The sequence below is a fragment of the Octopus sinensis genome, linkage group LG13 (assembly GCF_006345805.1).
Source record: "Octopus sinensis linkage group LG13, ASM634580v1, whole genome shotgun sequence".
NCBI lineage: Eukaryota > Metazoa > Mollusca > Cephalopoda > Octopoda > Octopodidae > Octopus > Octopus sinensis.
Genome location: NC_043009.1, coordinates 68,953,887 through 68,976,178, shown reverse-complemented (window position 1 = coordinate 68,976,178; position 22,292 = coordinate 68,953,887). Strand labels below are relative to the sequence as shown.

Here is a 22,292-nt window from a genome sequence, read left to right as displayed (position 1 = left end):
GAATAAGAAAGAGACAGCAGGGAGAAAGAATGAGAGGAGAGAGAGTAAGAATGAGAGTATGAAAAGAGAGAGAAAGAAGGAAAGAACGAACGAAGGATGTTCCATGAATGTAGCTTATTACTTGCTTCCTCTCCTTCCTCCTCCTCTCCCTCATCTCGGAACCAACTGATGTATGTTGATAATTGATTAATTTTTACAGAGTGTGTCTTTGACTGACATCTTTAGCAATATTCGTTAAGTCTGATTAGCACTTAATTGAATACCATCCAAAGTAAATTTCCTCGACAGGTAAAGTGATCAGTGGCTCATCAACACCTACAGGTGAGGTGAGAAAAAAACCCTATGAAAGGTAATCAATATTGGCTAAGGTAAGGTACTGATGGTTCATACGAAGATAGATGTATATGTATGCATACAAACATTATACATACACACACACACACTCCATATGTGTGTGTGTGTGTGTGTGTGTGCATGTATTTAGATTTGCTTCATTTGATGGTAGGATATTTTTGTTATTTCCTTTTATTCCAAAGCCAAAGGAATAAACTCAGCATCCATTCTCCTTGGAAAGACTGGAACTAAATAAGTTAAGAGGTACTTTAAGAGGTCGGTTGGAAAGTGAGACATAATTGGTAAGTGGGGAAGAGAAGGAGAGAGAGAGAGAAAGAAGAGAGTAAAGACAAAATATAAATACACACACACACACACTTGTATGTGTGTAAAAGTATTCCTTCTCGAGTTATACCAACTCCCAAGGGCCGGTTTCCCAGTATCAATGGCCTATACATTCCCCTCCTGGACAGGACACCAGTCCATCACAGGATAACTCATTTCTGGCAGCTGAGTGGACTGGAGCAACATGAAATGAAGTGTTTTGCTCAAGAACACAACACATCACCCGGTCTAGGAATTGAAACCACAATCTTATGATGATGAGGTCGATGCCCTAACCACTAAGCCACACCATCTGAATCAATCATCTGAATTCACTAAATCTAAAGATTTGTGATATTCTTCATATTATATCTGCTATCTTTTTTACTGATTAATAATTCCTAATAGGTACAAGGCCACAAATTTAGTCACCATATTATTAAGTAAACCCCAGTACGTGACTGGTACTTTAATTCCTTCTTTTAAAGAAGAATGAAAGACAAAGCGAACCTCAGAAGGAAACGAACTCAGAACAGAAAGTGATGGAGCTGAATGCTGCAAGGAATTTGGTTGAATTCTCTCTCAATTCTACCAATCCAAAGTCTTCAGCCTTTTGCAGATTAACCTCATCACTGTGAAATTAAATTTCATGGTTGTCCTCATGATGATACCACATTGAAAGCACGTGTGCTGGTGCCATGTAGAAGACACCCTGGTGCCACGTATTAAGCACCCAGTACACTCTGTAGAGTGGTTGGCATTAGGAAGGGCATCCAGCCATAGAAACTAAGTTAAAACAGACAATTGGAGCTTGGTGGAGCTCTCTAATTGCCAGCTCCTGCTAAACTGCCCAACCCATGCCAGAAAACAGATGTTAAATGATGATGATGATGATGATTCCAGTAATGATGTACAATATCTACCAAAAAAACAGTAAAGGCATTTTCAGCCAGCCATATTGCCTTCATAAACTTGATATATCTTCATCATGAGTACTCAATAGCAATATTAAATAGAGTTGGTTTATCACTGGTACTTTAAATCAGCCCTGTTACATTGAAATGATTTTCAGGGATTGAGGGGATCACAAGTAAATAAGGCAGGCATTTTGGCCGAAACCTTAACAGTTTTGCCAATTCACAACTACAGAGGAGGGTTTTGTGGGGAAGAAAGATGAAGTAGTGTTGATTGAATCAAGCCTGAAAATGCTCAATGGTACACGTATTTTTGACACACAAAACGGTGAAACACCAAAAGAAACCTGAAGAATTCAAAATATAAAGTTGAAAATATAATAATGTACCTCATTTGCTTTGATGGTTAACTATTTCTTTCATTTCATCAATGCTATCAAAATATGTTTCTCTCACTCACGTGTACACCCACCCTCACACTTTCTCATATATCTTTCATTTTTCTAGAATCAGGCAAGTACCGAGACCAATTAAATCAACTATACACCATCTCCAGAGTTCTTGACTGTATGTTAGAAATTAGAGAAAAGTCAGAAATTAGACAGAACAAATCTACCTGACAGCAAAGGTATGCAGATCTCTTCTTCCAAGTGGCCGTAGCCAAAATAGATTCTATGGTGAACAAGATTGAAGGGACTGAGAACAGAAATGTTCCACTCTAAGCAAGGCCTCATCAACTTCAAGTTGCAGGACAGTGAAGTTCTGCTCTCCAGGGAATTTGTTGAAAGCTGAGAGAACACAGCAAGAACGGCCAACATGAACGGATCTATTCTCAACATACATCTGTAGGTCAGAGAAAACATTTTGTCCTTGGTAGTCAGAGTAATCATAGTTGTGTGGAGTTTTACTTGAAGGGGCTTAGGAGACTGTCCCTCTGGTGGGATATCTTACTTCAGCCCTTTTTGTATTTACTAGGAACTACCTTCTCACATAACTAATTTTATGTAAACTGCTGCCATTTTCATTATTCGTCCTTGAAATCCGATTTTCGTCTGTTGCCTTTGTAGCAAATAAAATATTATTATTACAACAGCCAACTTAGGCACAAAGCCACACAGGATTTATCAGAAACAACTGTTGCTCACATCAGCCCCCACTTAAACTGCTATTTAATTTACAAGTCCTGAATGAAATACAACATCAGCAGAAGAAGGGCACAGAACCAAATTCAACAAGATGTAGACCTTTAATAAATTAATTAAAAATAGATTATAATTGTTTCCCTACAATTTCAAATTAGAATCAAACCAAATTGAATAACATAAAAAAAGACAAGTGACAAATTTAGTTGTTGCTGTGGTTTAGCTCCTGGTGGACCCTAATCAAGGAAAACAAGGATACAAAACCATTCCAGTTCTGACCATCCCATATTTCAAAGGTAAGGAGACTATGTTATTTGATGTATCTTGTCCTTATTCAAGAAGATATGAGACACATTTGGCTGCAATTCCTAACAGGCACTCCATCGGTTATGATGAGGGTTCCAGTTGATCCAATCGACCGAACAGCCTGTTCATGAAATTAATGTGCAAGTGGCTGAGTATTCCACAGACACACATTCCCTTAATGTAGTTCTCGGGGAGTTTCAGCATCACACAATGTGTCGACGTTGACCCTTTGAATTAATGTTACAACTCATTTTTGCCAGCCAAGTGCACTGGAGCAATGTGAAATAAAGATTCTTGCTCAAGGACACACTGCGCTACTAGTAATTAAACTCACAATCTTATGACCACGAGTCATAACCTAACCACTAAGCACCATGTGCCTTCACAGTAGGGGCCAAACAACCATGGAGAGATTTCTTGGTAAGTAACTGTTATCGGTTTAAATAGAACTTATTCAAATATCAATCAAAAGTAGGGGTGATGGGGAAATTAATAATACATGGGGTACAAATTCTGAATTTATACTAATTAAAAATTGAAGGGTGAGAGGAGGCATGCTACATAAGTGAGTTTCATGGGTGACAACCCTAGATATGTTTCAGTCCTATTAGGCCTCTTCAGCAAAATATCACAGTCATACCAGTATTTGTCAGATCCTAAGCAACAGAAATGTAAAGTTTTTGAGAAAATTAAACACTGACAGAGTCCATTATTTACATTTAGCGGATATTTGTCCTCATCTTGTTTGTTGTTAATACAACATTTCGGCTGATATACCCTCCAGCCTTCATCAGGTGTCTTAGGGAAATTTCGAACCTGGGTTCTCATTTTTAAGGTATTTTTCAATGTTGTTGTTGTTGTTATTATTATTATTCAGGTCACTGCTTGGAATCGAACTCGGAATCTTGGGGTTAGTAGCCTGCACTCTTAACCACAATGCCATATGCCCAGGTTCAAAATTTCCCCAAGACACCTGATGAAAGCTGAGGGTATAACAGCCGAAATGTTGTTTTAACAACAAACAAGATGAGGACAAATATCCGTCAAATGTAAATAATGTACATAATTCCTCATCTCTTAAATATAGAACTGACATTTGTACATTTGATTATGGCTGTTTTTCCAGTGAACAAGGGGGTGCGCAGATTTATTTGAACGAATATTTATCAGTCAAATGTCCTTCCTGCCATTTTTTACCTATTTTACAAGTAAAGGCCTTTTTTATTCCACTGGTCCTGACCATTCTGTCACTTTAGGGATGTGAAGGGCTGTATATATATAAATTCATAAAACAAGAAGATGGAATGAAACTGGCTTTAATCACAAATCGCAACAATTGTTTCTGTGCCTTGGTAACAGCTGCTGTTGGTTGCTGAGTTTTCCATATCATACTTTTATCATATTATATAGATCAATATGATCCAGCAATACACACACACACACACATTTCTATGGTACGTGCATACTGTGTGTATATGTATGCATGTGTGTATCCATTCATATTCTTTTATTTGTTTCAGTAATATGACTACAGCCATTCTGGAGCACCATCTTTTAGTCATATGTTAACAGAAAGCTAAGTAAGCACTTTTAAGTTACTTACTTGATAATCAACCCTTAACTTTCCTTTTCAGACTACTTTATAATATCTGGTCTGCAGATTATTGAATATAATGTTTATTGTCATTGTAGATAAATACAGTGAAATATTACAAAAAAAGAAAAAAAATACAGGCTGTATTTCTTTCATGCACTTTTAAAATTCACTCCATCTGTTACAAAGCTACACGAACTTTCATTTTCTCTACTTAGACTCTATCAAATGAATATACACAGAAATATTTGTGTAACTCAGCTCTGCTAACATTAACAGCATCATACGATGATAGTAATAATGAACTAATTGTATACGGTGCTCAGGTGCACTATAACTCACCAGAAAAACCAAAAACTGCATCAACAGTGCATAGAATAATGTACAGGAAGCGAACAATGAAAGTGTTGTTTAAAAAAATAAAAAAAGGTGGGGAGACATCAAGTGTATTGTTGGTGAATGTCAGGAAGCAAGGAAGTGTTGAAGGATGCAGTGTCCAGACAAGCAAACAACTGATGCAGGTAGTTTATTCCATGCTTCAGCAATTCTGAGCATGGAAAAAAATGTTTCTGAAAGTCATCATACTAATGTCCACTTTTCCAGTGTTTGCATGGATCAGAGAGAATTCAAAGAGGCAGATTTTCTCTGGTTCGACATCAATGCCCACACTGGCAAAGCTGAACCCTAAAACCCACTTCCCTTAAATTAAAATAACTTATAAAATAAGGTTAAAGTTCATGTGACCAAGATTTGAAACATTTCATTCGACTTTGAAAATAGGCTGGGGTACGGAAATATCTTGTGATTGTCTTTGATTTTAGATGCAGCTGTTTATTTGGTCCAAAATTATTGATGTTGTTATTGTTGGTCATTAAAGAGTTGGTAGGTTGGTGATGGCAGTAGTTGTACTAATACTAGTATTGATGGGGGGATGTGTAGATGATGATAGTGGTGGTGAAGAGAGAGAGAGAGAGAGAGAAAGAGAAATAGGGAGGTAAATAGATAGACAGTAACATACTGACTCAAGACCGCCCTGCCTAGCAAATGGCTTCTCTTGCCAAACAGCTAAGTTATGGGGATGTAAACACACCAACACCCATTGTCAAGTGGTTGGGTGGGAGGGTGGGGGACAAACAGACACAAAGACCACCACACAGATATATATATATATATATATATATATATATATATATATATATATATATATATATAGTAAGGTGAAGGTTGGCAACAAGTACAGTGCAGAATTCTGGGTACAAGTAGGGGTTCACCAAGGATCTGTCCTCAGCCCCCTCTTGTTCATCATAGTCCTCCAGGCAATAACAGAGGAATTTAAGACAAGGCTGCCCCTTGGGAGCTCCTCTGTGCTGATGGCCTTGCTCTTATAGCTGAATCACTACCAGAATTAGAGAAGAAGTACCAGGTACGGAAACAAGGTCTAGAATCAAAGGGCCTCAGAGTTAACCGAGCAAAAGCCAAAATCTTCCAAAATAAGTGGAAGACAAACAAATCACAAATCCCTTCAGGTAGATGGCCCTACTTGATCTGTAGAAAAGGCATAGGTAGAAACTCCATAAGATGCACCCAGTTTAAGCTTTTGATGCATAAAAGGTGCAGCAATATCAGAGGAAGGTTAACAAGGAAAATAGCTTTTGTATGTGGAAGATGCACAGGTACAATAAACACCAAAAATATACAGAAAATAGACTCCATCAACTGCCAGGAGGGTAAACTAGAGGTAGCAGATAGCTTTCGTTTTCTAGGTGACCAAGTTAATAGTGGAGATGTGAGAGTAAGGTAAGGTTGGGCAAAGTTCAGAGAGCTCCTACCTCTGCTGGCAACAAAGGGCCTGTCTCCCAGAGTGAAAGGCAGACTGTATGATGCCTATGTGCATACAGCTACGTTACATGGCAGTGAAACATGGGCTGTGACTAATTGAGGACATGCATAGGCATGAAAGAAATGAAGCCAGTATGCTTTGCTGGATGTGTAATGTCAGTGTGCATGGTCAACAGAGTGTAAACATCTTAAGAGAAAAGTTAGGCATGAGAGATGACTGCACTGGTATGGTCATGTGATGCATATGAATGAGGTCTCAATCGCAAGTCACTGCCTCTGAGGCTCAAAGTTCAAAGATCATGCTTCACCACTTCGTCCCATGACTTCCTGGATCTACCTCTTCTACAGGTTCCCTCCACAGAGATTGACACTTCTTTACACAGTTGACCTCATTCATATGCATCACATGACCATACCCTTTAAGGTGGTGCTCTAGCATGGCCACAGTCAAATAACTGAAACAAGTAAAAGAATAAAATACATACATATACACATACACATGTACACATATGCATATACATACATCATGGCACTCCGTCGGTTACGACGACGAGGGTTCCAGTTGATCCGATCAACGGAACAGCCTGCTCGTGAAATTAACGTGCAAGTGGCTGAGCACTCCACAGACACGCATACCCTTAACGTAGTTGTTGGGGAGATTCAGCGTGACACAGAGTGTGACAAGGCTGGCCCTTGGAAATACAGGCACAACAGAAACAGGAAGAAAGAGTGAGAGAATGTAGTGGTGAAAGAGTACAGCAGGGTTCGCCACCACCCCCTTCCAGAGCCTCATGGAGCTTTTAGGTGTTTTCGCTCAATAAACACAACGCCCAGTCTGGGAATCAAAACAGTGATCCTATGACCACAAGTCTGCTGTCTTAACTACTGGGCCATTGCACCTCCATGCACACACATATATATATACAAGTATATATCATCATCATCATCATCGTTTAACGTCCATTTTCCATGCTGGCATAGCTTAGATGGTTTGACTGAGGCCTGGAGAGCCAGCAGCTGCACCAGGTTCCAATCTGATCTGGCAATGTTTCTACAGCTGGATGCCCTTCCTGACACCAAGCCCATAGAAAGACCCATGCTAGGAATGTCATTGTGGGAGTTTATCGGAAATGAGGTAAGTTGAGAACAGAGCAAACTGAAGGAGATGACCACAGAATTCTGCTGGGTTAGACATGTTGCAAGGTCCATAAACAGGTGGGGCAGTGCAGTTGCTGAATGGTTCCCAAGAAATTGGAAAAAAATCTACTCCAAAGCAACCCCCACCCACCGGCCACGAATGGAAAGCAGTTTCGAGCAAAGCTTTTTACCTGATTGTTCTCATGAACAACAGATATGTGGCTTTTCAGTCTCACAAGAGACCAACACCCTTTTATACAAATATGGCATTGATAGGCATCTCTTGCAGCAGGTGTATGTGTGTAGGTATATAGGTGTCATCAACACAATGCCTACTGAGTCAGAAGACGTGTCCATGACTGTCCTCTTGGCTGCAGACTATAATCCCGTCTTTTTCTTGAATAGAATGTCAACTTCCAAAAAATTCTTGATTTTTCCAGATTATCTCCCCTTGCCAAGTGGAGATGGTCTCAATTACCATTTGGTAACAATGATACCATTTGCCAGAGGCCAAGATAATTTTAATAGCTCACGAGTGCATGTTATGATATTTGGTAGTATTGGAGATCCATTTCAGCTGATGTTACGCAATAAGTTTCGCACTGGGTATGAGATAGCAAGGTGGTACGCAAACACCACAAACCCTTCGGAGATGGCACCCACCCTATTGACAGACAAGGGCATATTTTCCCTGACTTAAGGATTTTTAGACGGCTTTATACAGTCATTTGACTGTGGTCATGCTGGAGTACCACCTTTAGTGGAAGGAATCGTCCCCAGGTCTTACACACACAGATATCTATATGAGAAAGACTGTGCTTATTATATATGTACTCTGAGACAGAATATTTCTTCCTTTCTTTCTCTTTTGTTTTTAATCATTCATTGACAGACTTAGGCTATCAAACACAACTCAGTGTGAAATAGACACTTGACGCTTCATAGCAGACATTTCTGTTTTATCTATTGATCTTTGTACCTCGATTATCACACACACAGAGCTATCTATCTATCTATCTATCTGTATGTATGTATAATGTGTTTGTGACGGCGGGAGCGCACGCCGCGAGTCTTGTAAAGTAAAATGTATAGGGAACAGGGGTTTGGGAGTAGCAAGATTTTAAAGTGTTGACTCTAGAACCCCACAAAAAATCGGAATATACAAGAATTGTGGGATCTTTTTATAAGGTTATTATTATTATTATTAGTAGTAGTAGTAGTCTAAAGAAATATTTAAAAAAACCAAATAAACGGCTTTTCTGATTTTTTAATAAAAATAAAGAAACGTAAACAAATAAACTCGGTGATTATAAAAATGGAAAAATGAATTACACTTGTAAATTAGATTATTAATTTCGATAACATGCACACACACATTATAGTGTGAGGGGGGGGGGGCATATAGAATGCAAAGTAAAAGCGCGACTTGGTCGACTCCGATGACTATCAACAAATAAAGAGAGATGAAGTCAAAGTAGTTTCTCTGCTGTTTTCATTCGATCTCCATGAATACTGTTCACGATTCCAAAACCGATATCCAGTTTCTATTTTAAGAAAATAAGACAAATATTAATTTATCGCTTTTCCCAGCATCTCGCACCGATTTAACTTTCTAATCAGATACTCTAAGTTTTGCAAATACTTTCACTTTTGCCGACGCTATTCTACACTTATGTGGCTTCGTCAATTGCACTTGTTGAGCTCTTGCGGAACTATGGAATCCTTTCTACATTTTCTCGTCGTTACTTCGTTCAAGGAGTTCTTAAACTGGGTAAATTTCCCCGGGTTAAATGGGACGGAGACAAAGTCTCTCAATGATGGGTCTTTGATAAGTGATGAGGCAGGCGCGCGCGAGTGCGTGTGTATTTATCCTCATAGAGAATTAGACCTGCTCAATACGGAAGCAAAATATCTCTCAAACTATACCCTAGCATTATATACATAAAATAAAAAAAACAAGAGGTACATCTGATTGTAGTCTTAATAAGACTGTGTCCGGAAGAACAAGGAACAGTCTGTAATGTCTTTGACTACAAGTCTAACCCGAGATGAAAAAGCACAATCTACAGCCGTGACTTCTCTGCGATTTTAGTGGCTTCCTTTGAAGAATTCGTGACCCATGCCTCGTCATGTAGAACAACAATTTTGCATACAAATCGAGTATGGAGTGCCGGGGAATAAAGAAGGCAGCCAGTTACCATAAAACTGTGGCATTTAGACGATATATCCTGCTAAAGTTGCAACGACAACTTTGGTTTCAGAGCCAACTGCTTGTTTTGGAAGGCCTGAAAGAACTGTGGGGCTTTATTTAAAATAAAAATATCGATCTTTTGCTTAGTAGAGAAAGCCGGATACGATTGAAAGAGAAATTTTAGAATCTCATATACAAACAGCCATCCCGAGACAATAAAAGAGAAACTCGTTCAAACACAAAGAAGAGAGGATGACAAGTACAAGAATCGTGTCTACCGTTACATTACACTCGCGAACACATCGCTGACATTTGCCCATTTTATATATAAGTAAATATATAAGTAAATGTTAAATACAAATAAATGAGTTGGTTCACAGCAACGACGGAGTGAATCCAACTCCGAACGAAAGTGTCTAAATACATAGACATCAGTTTCCAATCAAAGAAGTATTACTCAACAATTTAATAGACAACTGTGTGTATGTGTGTGTATATATAACATATATATATATATATATATATATATATATATATATATATATATATATATATATCATATACATACATATATATAATTTCGGTCGAGTCGGTCTCTTGCTACACAGCTAGTCTAATCATAACTTGCCGGAAGATCCTTTGCACCTCACCCACTGGCAAACTTAATAGGAGCAAGAGACTAACTTGACCAAAATAAAATATGCATTATTAATCTCTGCCATGGTATTAAATGCTCTTTCTTTTGACAGTCAGCAGTAGACGGATGTGGGTGCTGCACATTATTCATATAAGTGTATAAGTTTATATAATTTGTAAAGGTAATTTGTTAATAGAAAGCATGTAGCTTTTAATTTATATATATATATATATATATACATCACGACCCTTGTGCCGTAATTTCACTTCAAACTTTGACAATTTATCAAACTTAACGATTAGACATTATACATAATAATGTGTTCAATTTAAGAGTTAGCGGTAAAACAAAAGAAAAGGATGTGAATTTCACCCACTCTCACTTTATAGACGAGTGTGTGTGTGTGTGTGTGTACATTGCGATTCGCTCCCGCGTGAAATAATTACTGGGGTCGACATGACAATAAGACCCTGGAAGACGGAGCTCCAGCATGGACAATGTCCGACGAAGAGAAAACCAATTATATATATATATATTATATATATATATATATATATATATATATATAGAGAGAGAGAGAGAGAGAGAGAGAGAGATGTAAATTAAGAAAACGAAAAATGAATTTAGCACATCTAGTGCTGCATTGGAAATAACCGATTTTTTTTACCCTATCAGGACCTACACTATATATATATATATATATATATATATATATATATGATGCTCAAATATTCTGACGACCGAAAAGTATGATGGAATAGCATAATCACAATTAGGAGAAATTCTTTTGAATTTTCTTCAACAGAAGTTCTGAAAGAACTTATCTTTGTGACAATGTCTAAGGAGTTATGATAGTGATGTCCATTTATAAAAAGGTTATTAAATGATACAAAGGAAAAGGTTCCAAGTGAGAGATATGGCAGCAGAAAAACTCAGACATGGCACTGAGTCCATTCGATGAGAGTGCCTGTACATAGTCGTTAGACATGCTAGAAACAACAGCTAAATCTCTGTTAAACTACACCTTAAAGTGTCTTTTCATCGTTCCACCCCCACCCCTACCACCATCCTAGATGCACAATGCCTGAAATAAAGACAAAATGAATAGTAAAAATATTTTTGACCATAAAAGTTCTCGATGAGCTGGGACTATGGCGAGTTTGGGGTTCGATTGTTTTAATGAAAAATGGTATATTTACCAAATGATGTATATGAATTAAGGTTAACAGCCGCAAGTACAGGTAAAAGAGGGTCAGGATTAATGGTATTTGGACCGGGGTAACTGCTTAGGTTCTTTAAAATACACAACCAGCACAAAATGTGAAACCCTTAATAGAATCTTTAGTCGTGAAGTTTACTTCATGAACTTTAACCCATCCTTAAATCTCCATCATAATACAAGAAAAAGAAATCGATCATAAAATTATAGAAGTTATTGTAAAATATAAAATGATATTGGTACCAGGCCACGGATTTTATGATAAATATTTCTGAATTTACCGCGAGGGTAAAATTTGCAGAACATTACAATAGAGTACAGTTATTATCTGAGACGATGCAAATTGGGTAAGAAATCATAAAAGAAGAAGAACAGGTGTGAAACATGAATTACATACAGACATGACTATAAATCAAGGTGTTCTTTATTTTTTTCTGTCCCCAACACGAAGGGGTTAATATATATTATTAATAACAATATAGATATATATAGATAGATATGTAAAATATCAACTCACATTACACACAGTCTCGTTGACATCATAGAACTGGAATAGCACGCCAGAAAAAAAGCATAACAGAAGTGAAATTGACGGTAAACACACAGTTGTGACTGCAAAACGGGCAAAGGAGATTCGGATAAGGGCGCAGTCCTCGGCCGTTCGCTCATTCTTCATGGTTATTTCGTTATATATATATATGTGTGTGTGTGTGTATAATATATATATACTTTTATATTTTTAAGGTAGGTTTTGAGTGTGAGCCTGTCTGACCAAGCTTTGGTTTGGTGTAAAGTGGACGCTTGTTGGGTGAGCAAGTGCTGGGCCAACAAAAGCAGGTAGGGGTTTCAGATGGGTAAAGATATCCGTCAGTTGGTAATGTAGGTGTGTGTATATATATATATATATATACAAGTATAAACACTCACTCAGTCACTCATACATACACACACAGGTCCGTTGAGTGTCGTCTCCAAGCAGTAGTAATAATCCTAACGGTTATATGTGTGTGTGGAGAATGTGGGACTTGGTTTCCGATGGTATCTGGACCGGAGGAAGTTGGTTCTTCCTTCCCACTTTTCACTACGAGTATTTTCGCCCGAAACAGCTGTGGGAGGCAGTGGCGATGGTGGTGGCGGCGGCGGCGGTGGCGGTGGTGGTGGTGGCAATAAGTGGGGGTGGTGATTGAGCCCATGCGCCCCCACTTTCAGGCCTCATCCACTCCTCTTGGCTGCTTTTTCTTGTTTCTTCCCTCCTGACACCAAAAATGTCAGACGTGAGAATAGCGACAAAGGTAGAGAGGAGGAGGAGGAGCAGTTGTGATGGTGTTGGTGATGATGATGGTTATGATGCTTGTGGCTGTGATTGGTGTTGTTTTTGTGCTGGAAGTGTTCGACATGGAATCGTTGTTGTTGTTGATATTATCATAGGGACCGAGTATGATGTATGTAGTTAGGTATTGGTGGCGGCGGCGGCGATGGTGATGATGGAGCTACTGGCATTTACGGCGTTGATGATGGTTGGAATAATACTTATGATTGCGATGATGATGGTGATGGTGATGACTGCAGTTGCTGTGTGTCCGTGATGGTTGTTGGTTGAGGCGAGATAAAACCAGTGTAATTTCTTCACAGATCTTACGAAAATGTATTAAAGACCGTTACGAAAGCATTGTCAGACGTGTGTGTGTTTATACGTCAGTGTTCTGAGTTTGGCAGTGAAAAGAGGGAAAAGAAAGAAAAAAATAAAAGCAAATTTATATCTAGATCTATATAAATATATCTATTTATATATGTATGTATCTGTTGGTCTCTCTGTCTATTTATCTATCTCGATCTCTCTCTTCTTAGCAGTCTTTAGAAATAAGAAGTAACCCAACGAGTAATAATGGTACTCAAAGATTGGACTTATTCGATATTCCCCAGATATGAAAAAAAGGAAAATACATCTAAATTAAGATGAATATAATAAATTTAAAACAAGCTCCAATTTCTTGCGATTTTTTACTCCCTCATTATAGCCAAACCAGCTAAGGAATTGGTAATGTTTCCAAGAACCCACAACCGAAAACCCGTCTTCAATAATCTCTCTTTTGCTGCCGTTACTAATGCTTCTGTCATTATTGTTGTTATTAAATGTTGGAGAACAAAACCGAACGACACTTGACTTGTTGTATATGTAGGTGTGATGATGTTTCGATTGCTAAATGTGTGAATGAAGTTCTGTGATAAAGCTGTTTTCCTACGGTTTGCAATATTGGTTCACATTCCAGTCGGCTGCTGGCTTTGGTGACAACAGGGCGGGGAAACGGGCACCGACTGCCAACTGCGCATGCTCTTATTCAAGCTCTCACAGACTCCGTGCCGATTGTACAACAGACTGGCAGACTTTGATGTACAAAGCACTCATTTTACACAGACACTCTTAACAACGACACGAGTATATAGAGGATAAACGGCATTTTTGTTTCCATAACACACACACACTCACTCTCTCTCTCTCTCTCCCCGTGAACACACACACACATGTAGTGTATATATTATTTCAGTACTAAATTACTGGTTATGTTTTGTAATAAATAAATACACATACATACATACTTACAGATATACATTTATACATACATGCATGCATGCATACATACATACATACATACATACATACATACATACATACATACATACATACTACATACATACATACATACATACATACATACGTACATACATACATATACACACACACACATACTCATGTTATAATTACATACATACATTATATATGCGTGTACGTGTGTGTGTTTAAATCAGCAGAAGTTACAAAGTGACTCAAGGGCCATGAGTTTCGTGTATGACACTTAATCAAAGTCAATCATATAAACAAAAATGAATCAAGAGGAATAACTCAGATGGGCCAATGGCATACATTTGAAGAACACAGACAAATACAGGTGTATAAAATACCGTATATCAATTTCTTGGTTGCTTAAAATCATCTCTGTCTCTAGAGGATATATCATAATCATCTAATAGACAACTGAGGCTCCACTTAAACAGGGGACACACTCTCAAGACTCAATAATTCTCCAAAATTGACATGCCATTCAGAAAAAGGATAGGTTCGTTGTTTGGAGAGAAGAGGACAGTCATGGACATTTGTTTCTGGCTCAGTGGCCATCATTGGCACCACATTTATCCAACCTTACCTCCAGCAGCCGAATGACTTCAACTTACAAGAGAGAAAAAAAAGGGAATACATTTATGGGCTCCAAGGAGATAATTTCAATAAATCAAAAATTTATGTTGTATGGTATTTGATGTATCAGTATTTGTCTGGGTTCTTCAAATGACCATTCTGAGTCATTTCTTTCAGGTCATTTTCCTTTAAATCAGACATTAACTCTGGCCATAGATACTGGCATTGATATACACAACCATGCACACACAAGCGCAATATATGAGAGAAAGAAAATGGACTTCAAGAGACTCTATCTATCTATATATACATACATACATACATACATACATACATACATACATACATACATATGATACTGGTGACACACAACTGGCACCTGTGCCAGTAGCATGTGAAAGCACTGATTACACTCTTTGAGTGGTCAGTGTTATGAAGGACATCCAACCGTAGAAATCAGACGAGTCTGATGCAGCCTTCCAGCTTACCAAATTGCCGAACCCATGCCAGCATGGACAATGGACGTTAAATGATGATGATGATGTGCATACACACACACGCACACACACATATATATATATGTATATATATATATGTCCAACCCATGCTAGCATGGAAACAGACGTTAAACGATGATAATGATGATGACATATATATATATGTATGTATATAATATATATATGTATAAATATATATATGTGTATATATATATATATATATATATATTATATATATATATATATATATATATATATATATAGTGAGAATTTACAAAAAAACAAAAGACAAAGACGGGTGTTTAAACAACAAACAGATGTATTGCTCGGGAAGTGAGAAAGTCTTTTATGTTTCGAGCCTACGCTCTTCGACAGAAAGGTATGCAGAAGAAATAAACAGGGAGGGAAAATACAAAAAGGTTTAGTGGCTAGCGATATACAGGAGTTGGACAAAATAATGGAAACCTCTTAAAATTTCAAACAAATTCATTTTAATATAGGGTAGGACCACCTTTAGCAGTTATTATGGCTTGAAAGAATTCAAGCTGTAATTAATGCCGAAGGTGGTCCTAACTTATATTAAAATAAATTTGTTTGAAATTTTAAGGGGTTTCCATTATTTTGTCCCACTCCTGTATATACAAGGTATGAACTTGTACAAAGTTTGAATTGTTTCCAAAGGAATTTTTGTCCCTTCTTCAGCCAAAACAGTCTCCCAGTTCTTGTAGAGATGATGATGGAGGGTCTCAACTCCTTACTTGTTTTTCTAAATGCGCCATGAATGTTCAATACTACTGAGATTTGGTGGTCAGATAAGATGTTCAACTTCACTAGAAAGTTCCTCATGCCTTTCAGTAAGAACTTTAGCTGTGTGAATTGGTGCATTATCATCCTGAAAGATTGCGTTTCCCTATGGAAATAGTTCTGCAACCATAAGATAAATTTGATCAGATAAAATGCTTAAATAGTCTTGACTATTAATTCTGCCATGAAGGGAAACCATTGGGCCAGCGGACTGCCAAGATATATCCCCCACCCCCACCCCAGATCATCACAGATCATCCACCATGTTTAACAGTGGGAAGAAGGCAGTATAGATCAAATACTCCTTTTGGCTGTCTCCACACATATACCCAGCCAGTGGTCGAAAATAAGGTAAAGGATAACTCGTCCAAGAAAATAGCATTCTTCCACTGCTCTAGGGACCAATTCTGTAGGTTTTTGCTCCACTCTAAACGCTTTGCAATATCATGGATTATGTTATTAAAATCATATCAATATCATAAAGTAAACATTAGCATTTAGAAATCACATATATAGAAATATGTGTGTGTGTATATATATATATGAATATATATATATATATATATATATATATATATAGGTAGGTAGGTAGATAAATAGATAGATAGATAGACAGACAGATAGGTAGATGGGTATCACATGTATGAGTGTATAAATCACCTCTTTATGCTTACACGTGCTTCCTTGTCAAACTCCAGCGTTTCTATACTGAGAAGGGACATACTTCAGACATTGTACATACAATAAACACTGTATATATAATAGAGTTCTCTCTATATTATGAGTATAACCAATCACCAAAAATTCTATATTACCTGGATTATTTATCCGAGAACTTCCTGATCCCACCAAACTTCACTAACGAATATGGAGAAAATGAAAGGCCTTATCATGCGCAGGAAATGGAAAATACTTATATAGGGGCATGCATGGCTGTGTGGTAAGAAGCTTGCTTCCCAACCACATGGTTCCGGGTTCAGTCCCACTGAGTGGCACCTTGGGCTAGTGCCTTCTACTGTTGCCCCAGGCCGGCCAAAGCCTTCTGAGTGGTGGATTTGGTAGATGGAAACTGAAAGAAGCCCATTGGATATATATATGTGTGTGTGTGTGTGTGTGTATGTATATTTGTGTGTTTGTCCCCCACCCCCACCATTGTTTGACAACCGATGTTGTTGTGTTTATGTCCCTGTAATTAGCAATTCAGCAAAAGAGATCAATAGAATAAGTACTTGGCTTACAAAGAATAAGTCCTGGGGGCGATTTGTTTGACTAAAGGCGGTGCTCCAGCATGGCCACAGTCAAATAACTGAAATGAAACAAGTAAAAAAAGAGAAAGAATTAAATCATTATTTATTTATTTATTTATTCAAGTTATTGTTGCACTTAATGCTGACAAATCTTTTACTATTGTGTGAAACTGCCCACCAAGCACCAACAGATTTCTTTATTGCCTACAAGGGGACAATGAAAAGGGGACAATACAAACACATCTCTTACTCTTTTACTCTTTTACTTGTTTCAGTCATTTGACTGCGGCCATGCTGGAGCACCGCCTTTAGTCGAGCAAATCAACCCCGGGACTTATTCTTTGTAAGCCCAGTACTTATTCTATCGGTCTCTTTTTCCGAACTGCTAAGTGACGGGGACGTAAACACACCAGCATCGGTTGTCAAGCAATGCTAGGGGGACAAACACAGACACACAAACACATATACACACATATATATATATATACATATATATGACAGGCTTCTTTCAGTTTCCGTCTACCAAATCCACTCACAAGGCTTTGGTCGGCCCGGGGCTATAGCAGAAGACACTTGCCCAAGATGCCACGCAGTGGGACTGAACCCGGAACCATGTGGTTGGTTAGCAAGCTACTTACCACACAGCCACTCCTGCGCCTGGGGAAATATAACACAGAATTAAAATAAAATTATAAATATGATAATATGAATGCACCAAGAGTCTGGAAAACTTTGAACCAGGCTTCCAGACAGGACACAACTTTAAATTCCATAAGTTTTCTAAGCCTTGCCAACAGAAACTTCCATAGACATTAAAAATTTGAAACAATTTTCTAAAAAAGTATTTGTATCTTGAGGCAAAACAATAATCATATATGAAGCAGATGAGAGCTTGCAGAGATGACAGCTTGCCAATTATAGAACAAAAATTATGAAGACCACGCTACAGACTTATATGAATGACAGTTTTAGGCAGTAGCAAGGGGGTTCAAAATTTACAATGGATTAGAAGTTTTAGCTAAATGTTGGTTCTTTATTAGCTTCACAGACAATAAATATGATTTGGACTCAACTTGAAATGCAGGTTGATCAACCTGGTTAAGTCTGGAATAACATTAATCGGTTAAAAATTGCTCTGCAAGTTGAATGGTAACATTAGGGTGGCTACAAACCTCCAGCAATGGAACAGTAGTAATACCATTATTGGCTGGTTTAAGAATATCAAAGTAAACATCAAAACAGATTTACTCAGATTCACATTGTGGGCTTCTGTGCGTTTGTCATTGAATCCGTACTTCTCACTGCAATAGATTCTGCTGAATCATATAATGGTAAAGATGACTGGTATTGATTTAATTATGCCAAAGACAAAGAAATATTCCTCATTAACAGCAACTCAGCATCAGTCAAAAGAGAAAGCATGAGATGGGAAGCATCCTTTATTACCGTTCCTTCGATATGTGGATGGGTTCTTTTGACAGCATATAAATTCGTGACCTTCTCAGCCAAGATATCTTAGACCTGCCTAGGAAAAATTCTCCCCAATAAATTTCGCTAAACAATGATGATGATAATCACAATGAAGGGGCAGCCATCCCTAAGAATTACTTCTGACATAGGTACAAAGCCTGAAATTTGAGAGAAGGTGATGGGGGAGGGTGGTTAATCGGTTAAATCAACCCCAGAATTTGATCATGGCTGCTATTTTCAGCATGGTGGCATCTCGAAGATACCCTAATTTATAATATATATATATATATACTTTTCTTAAAGTAGTGGAAATAGCTAAAAAACTTTTTGGCTGCTATTTCTAATAATTTCAGTACGTGGCAAAGTAATTTATTTTACTAAGCCCTAATTATATAACGTAATATTTTGAATACGCCTTGAATGGTCCTTTTACATACTGAACTCTACTTGGTGAAATTAATTAATAACTAATTGATTTTACCCTTAATTATTGATTATATATATATATGCATATATATTAAAAATTTCCATAACAAGATAAAAATCCAAGGCTGTGAAAGATTTTAGAACATCTGTAAATAGGCCTTACAGCTGTTTCCTGTATATGTTGACTGGCCGTAACAGATTCCCTTCTGAATATATTTCTGCTCTAATGCTTTATCTCTCTTAGATACATAAACAACTGACATTATATGCATATGTATGTATGTATGTATGAATGTATGTATGTATGTATGTATGTATGTATATATATATATATATATATATATATATATATATATATATATATAATATATATATATATATCATCATCATCATCATATATATATATATATATACATACACACACACACACAGTTGGTCAATGCTGCCATAATCCTTGCCTTCATCTTTGGTGCTACAAGAGTTTTATTGGTCTCTTAATCAATTGCACCCTTCACATAATAATCAAGAGGGTTGCAGTCAGGGAGTTAGGTGGAGTTAGATGTTAGGGTTGATGTGGTCATAGAAATTGTCTGACAGCCGTGACTGGGTTTTCCTGCTTGTGTGGCATGGTGCAGAGTCCTGTTGCCAGACACAGATTCTCCCAGCAGCCACTCTCTTAACCCAGGACAACACTACCTCCTCCATGCACTTGATATAGGCCTCCATGTTGATTCTGAGGCAGTGTGGGAAGATGAATGGAGGCATAATGTCACTATCACTAGTGATCACTCCAAACACCCATGATGTTGACTGGATGTTTGATTTTTATCACTCTTGGTACATGCCCTCAGATTGCGCTGTCCTCAGATTGACACCCACACAATCTGAAATGTTTGTATTGGAGCCTCTGATGTGAATCCCAAGCAGTACAGCATGTTGTTTCCAAATTTCTGGCAGAGTGAATTGTGTCATGGTGCTGTTTTTCTCACAAATGGTGCCCGACTGACCCTACTATACTGTGTAGTAATAATGCACATGCGTGAAATTAAAAATATAAAATGCTGACAATTTACCCATGGCCCCCCCTACATATATATTATGATGGTGGTAGATCTGAAGATGATGAAGAAAAATGACAAATCCTTTAGTGGCCCTGTATATCGATGCTTGAGCAACAGGCTGTGGCACATTTGGGGCAAATATATAGGCTTTTGGTCAGACTGAGGTCGTGAGGCTGACCCTTTCCTTCTTTAGCTTTTCTCATCTCCTGCTTCAGTCGCTTCAGTCTTCTGAAAATAACTCATGGTAGTCTTCATGTAATTTCGCTACATTTTCCTTTCTGTGTTGTGACTCCAAACACACATTATTTATATATATTATTTATATTTATTATATACTTATTTGTATGGTTTTATAAATTTAGTTTCATAACATCCATTTCATATTCCCAAATGTTTTCGCTATAAAAAACCTTCTAAGGTTGAATGGAAGAGTATAGCTGGGGATCGTTTTTACCGGTTGTCTCAAAGCACCATTCTGTCTACAAATTTCAGAAGTGACGTAAAAAGACAAACAGAAAAAAACAACCCTGAGATGGAAAAGCTCAAAAAGAAAGAAGCAAAAATGCTAGCTCTAAAGCCCGTTAGAGTTGTGTCCCTTGGATTGGTCAATAATTGTCCTGCGAGTCAGCAAATGCTGACCATTATTTTTTTTTATCTCTGTAAATGTGGAACGAAGAGAGGGTAAGGATAAGGTGGAGAGTGCGTGGGAGAAAGTGAGATGTGTGGGTGTGTACATATATGGGAGATAAAACCTTTTGGTGCCACTTTAGTATCTGGTCAAACCTAGTGTGCCGTCTAACCCTAACTCAAATCCTAAACCTTAACCCTAACCATAACTTTAAACCCTAACTCTAACTCTAATCTTTAACCCTTACTCTAAATCCTAACCCCAATCCTAACCGAATTCAGGTCATTTCACAGTGTAGACTACAGATCCTGTAGTAGATCACACACTAAATTAGCAGCAACCCTTTTTATGCTGAAATGACTTCTAATGTGACAAAAACCAACCTTTACTGCTTGGTTGATATATATTTCCATTCATAAGGACAAGAGGTAAATATTTCGCTTTTAGAGTTCAGGCAGTTCTCTGGGCAGAAGAAATTCCACATTATAATCCTTTTCTCCTCCAAGCAAAATTTGCACCTCATACCGCTGAGGAGGAACGGTCTGCATTATTGCATCACACTCCAGTTGATGTTATATTGTGCAGCATTTTCTTTCAATATCCATAAATGTCTCACCAATGTTGTGAAATTACAGTTCTTCTGAGTGTTAAAAGAGGACTTATGGTTGTTGAGTCTAGACTTGAAGGTGTCTTCTGTTGCTTCTACATATCTCCTCTTCACTTGTGTTTCCCAGCCATCACACGTCCTTTAGTATTTGTTTGACTTGTTACAGTCTGTGGATTGCAGTTATGCTGGGGCGCCACCTTGCAAGGGTTTGGTCAAATAAATTCATCTCAGTATTTATCTTCTTAAAGTCTTCTACTTATTCCATCAGTCTGTTTTGCTGAATTGCTAAGTTATGGGATGTAAAGAAACTAACACCAGTTGTGAAGGGGCGGGGAACAAACACAAACAGAAAGACACACACACACACATCATCTTCATGATCATATATATATATATATATATATATATTCACATAATTATTATGGATGGATTTACCTTTTCTGTGAAGCTAACAAGCTTTTTTAAAACCTTTTATAAAACTGTGCATCATTAGAGAACTTTTGAAGTCTGCTTACAATCTAAATTTGCTTTTTATAGAACTCTCTTCGATACTTCATGAGGGTAGCCTCACCCCCGAGGATGTTTGGAAAACTCATATGTGTTTTGGCTGATGAATACGGGACACTTGTATTTGCTGCAATATTTGCAGCTTTTAATAAAGCTGTTCTTCATATGAAACAATTGTACTGAAAAACTAATCTATTTTTGTTGCTTTTTTCTTGT

At 37.6% G+C, this 22,292-nt stretch overlaps 1 protein-coding gene across 1 annotated transcript in view; it reads right to left on the bottom strand.

Annotated features, from left to right (window-relative positions):
* The window catches only part of LOC115218631 (post-GPI attachment to proteins factor 2-like), a 152,071-nt gene extending 137,985 nt beyond the window's left edge, over nucleotides 1-14,086 (bottom strand). Inside the window, exon 1 of the mRNA XM_029788543.2 lies at nucleotides 12,154-14,086. Within this exon, the coding sequence (XP_029644403.1) occupies nucleotides 12,154-12,312 (159 nt within the window). The 5' untranslated portion in view covers nucleotides 12,313-14,086. The remainder of the gene's footprint in view (nucleotides 1-12,153) is intronic.
* Nucleotides 14,087-22,292: the final 8,206 nt, after the last annotated feature.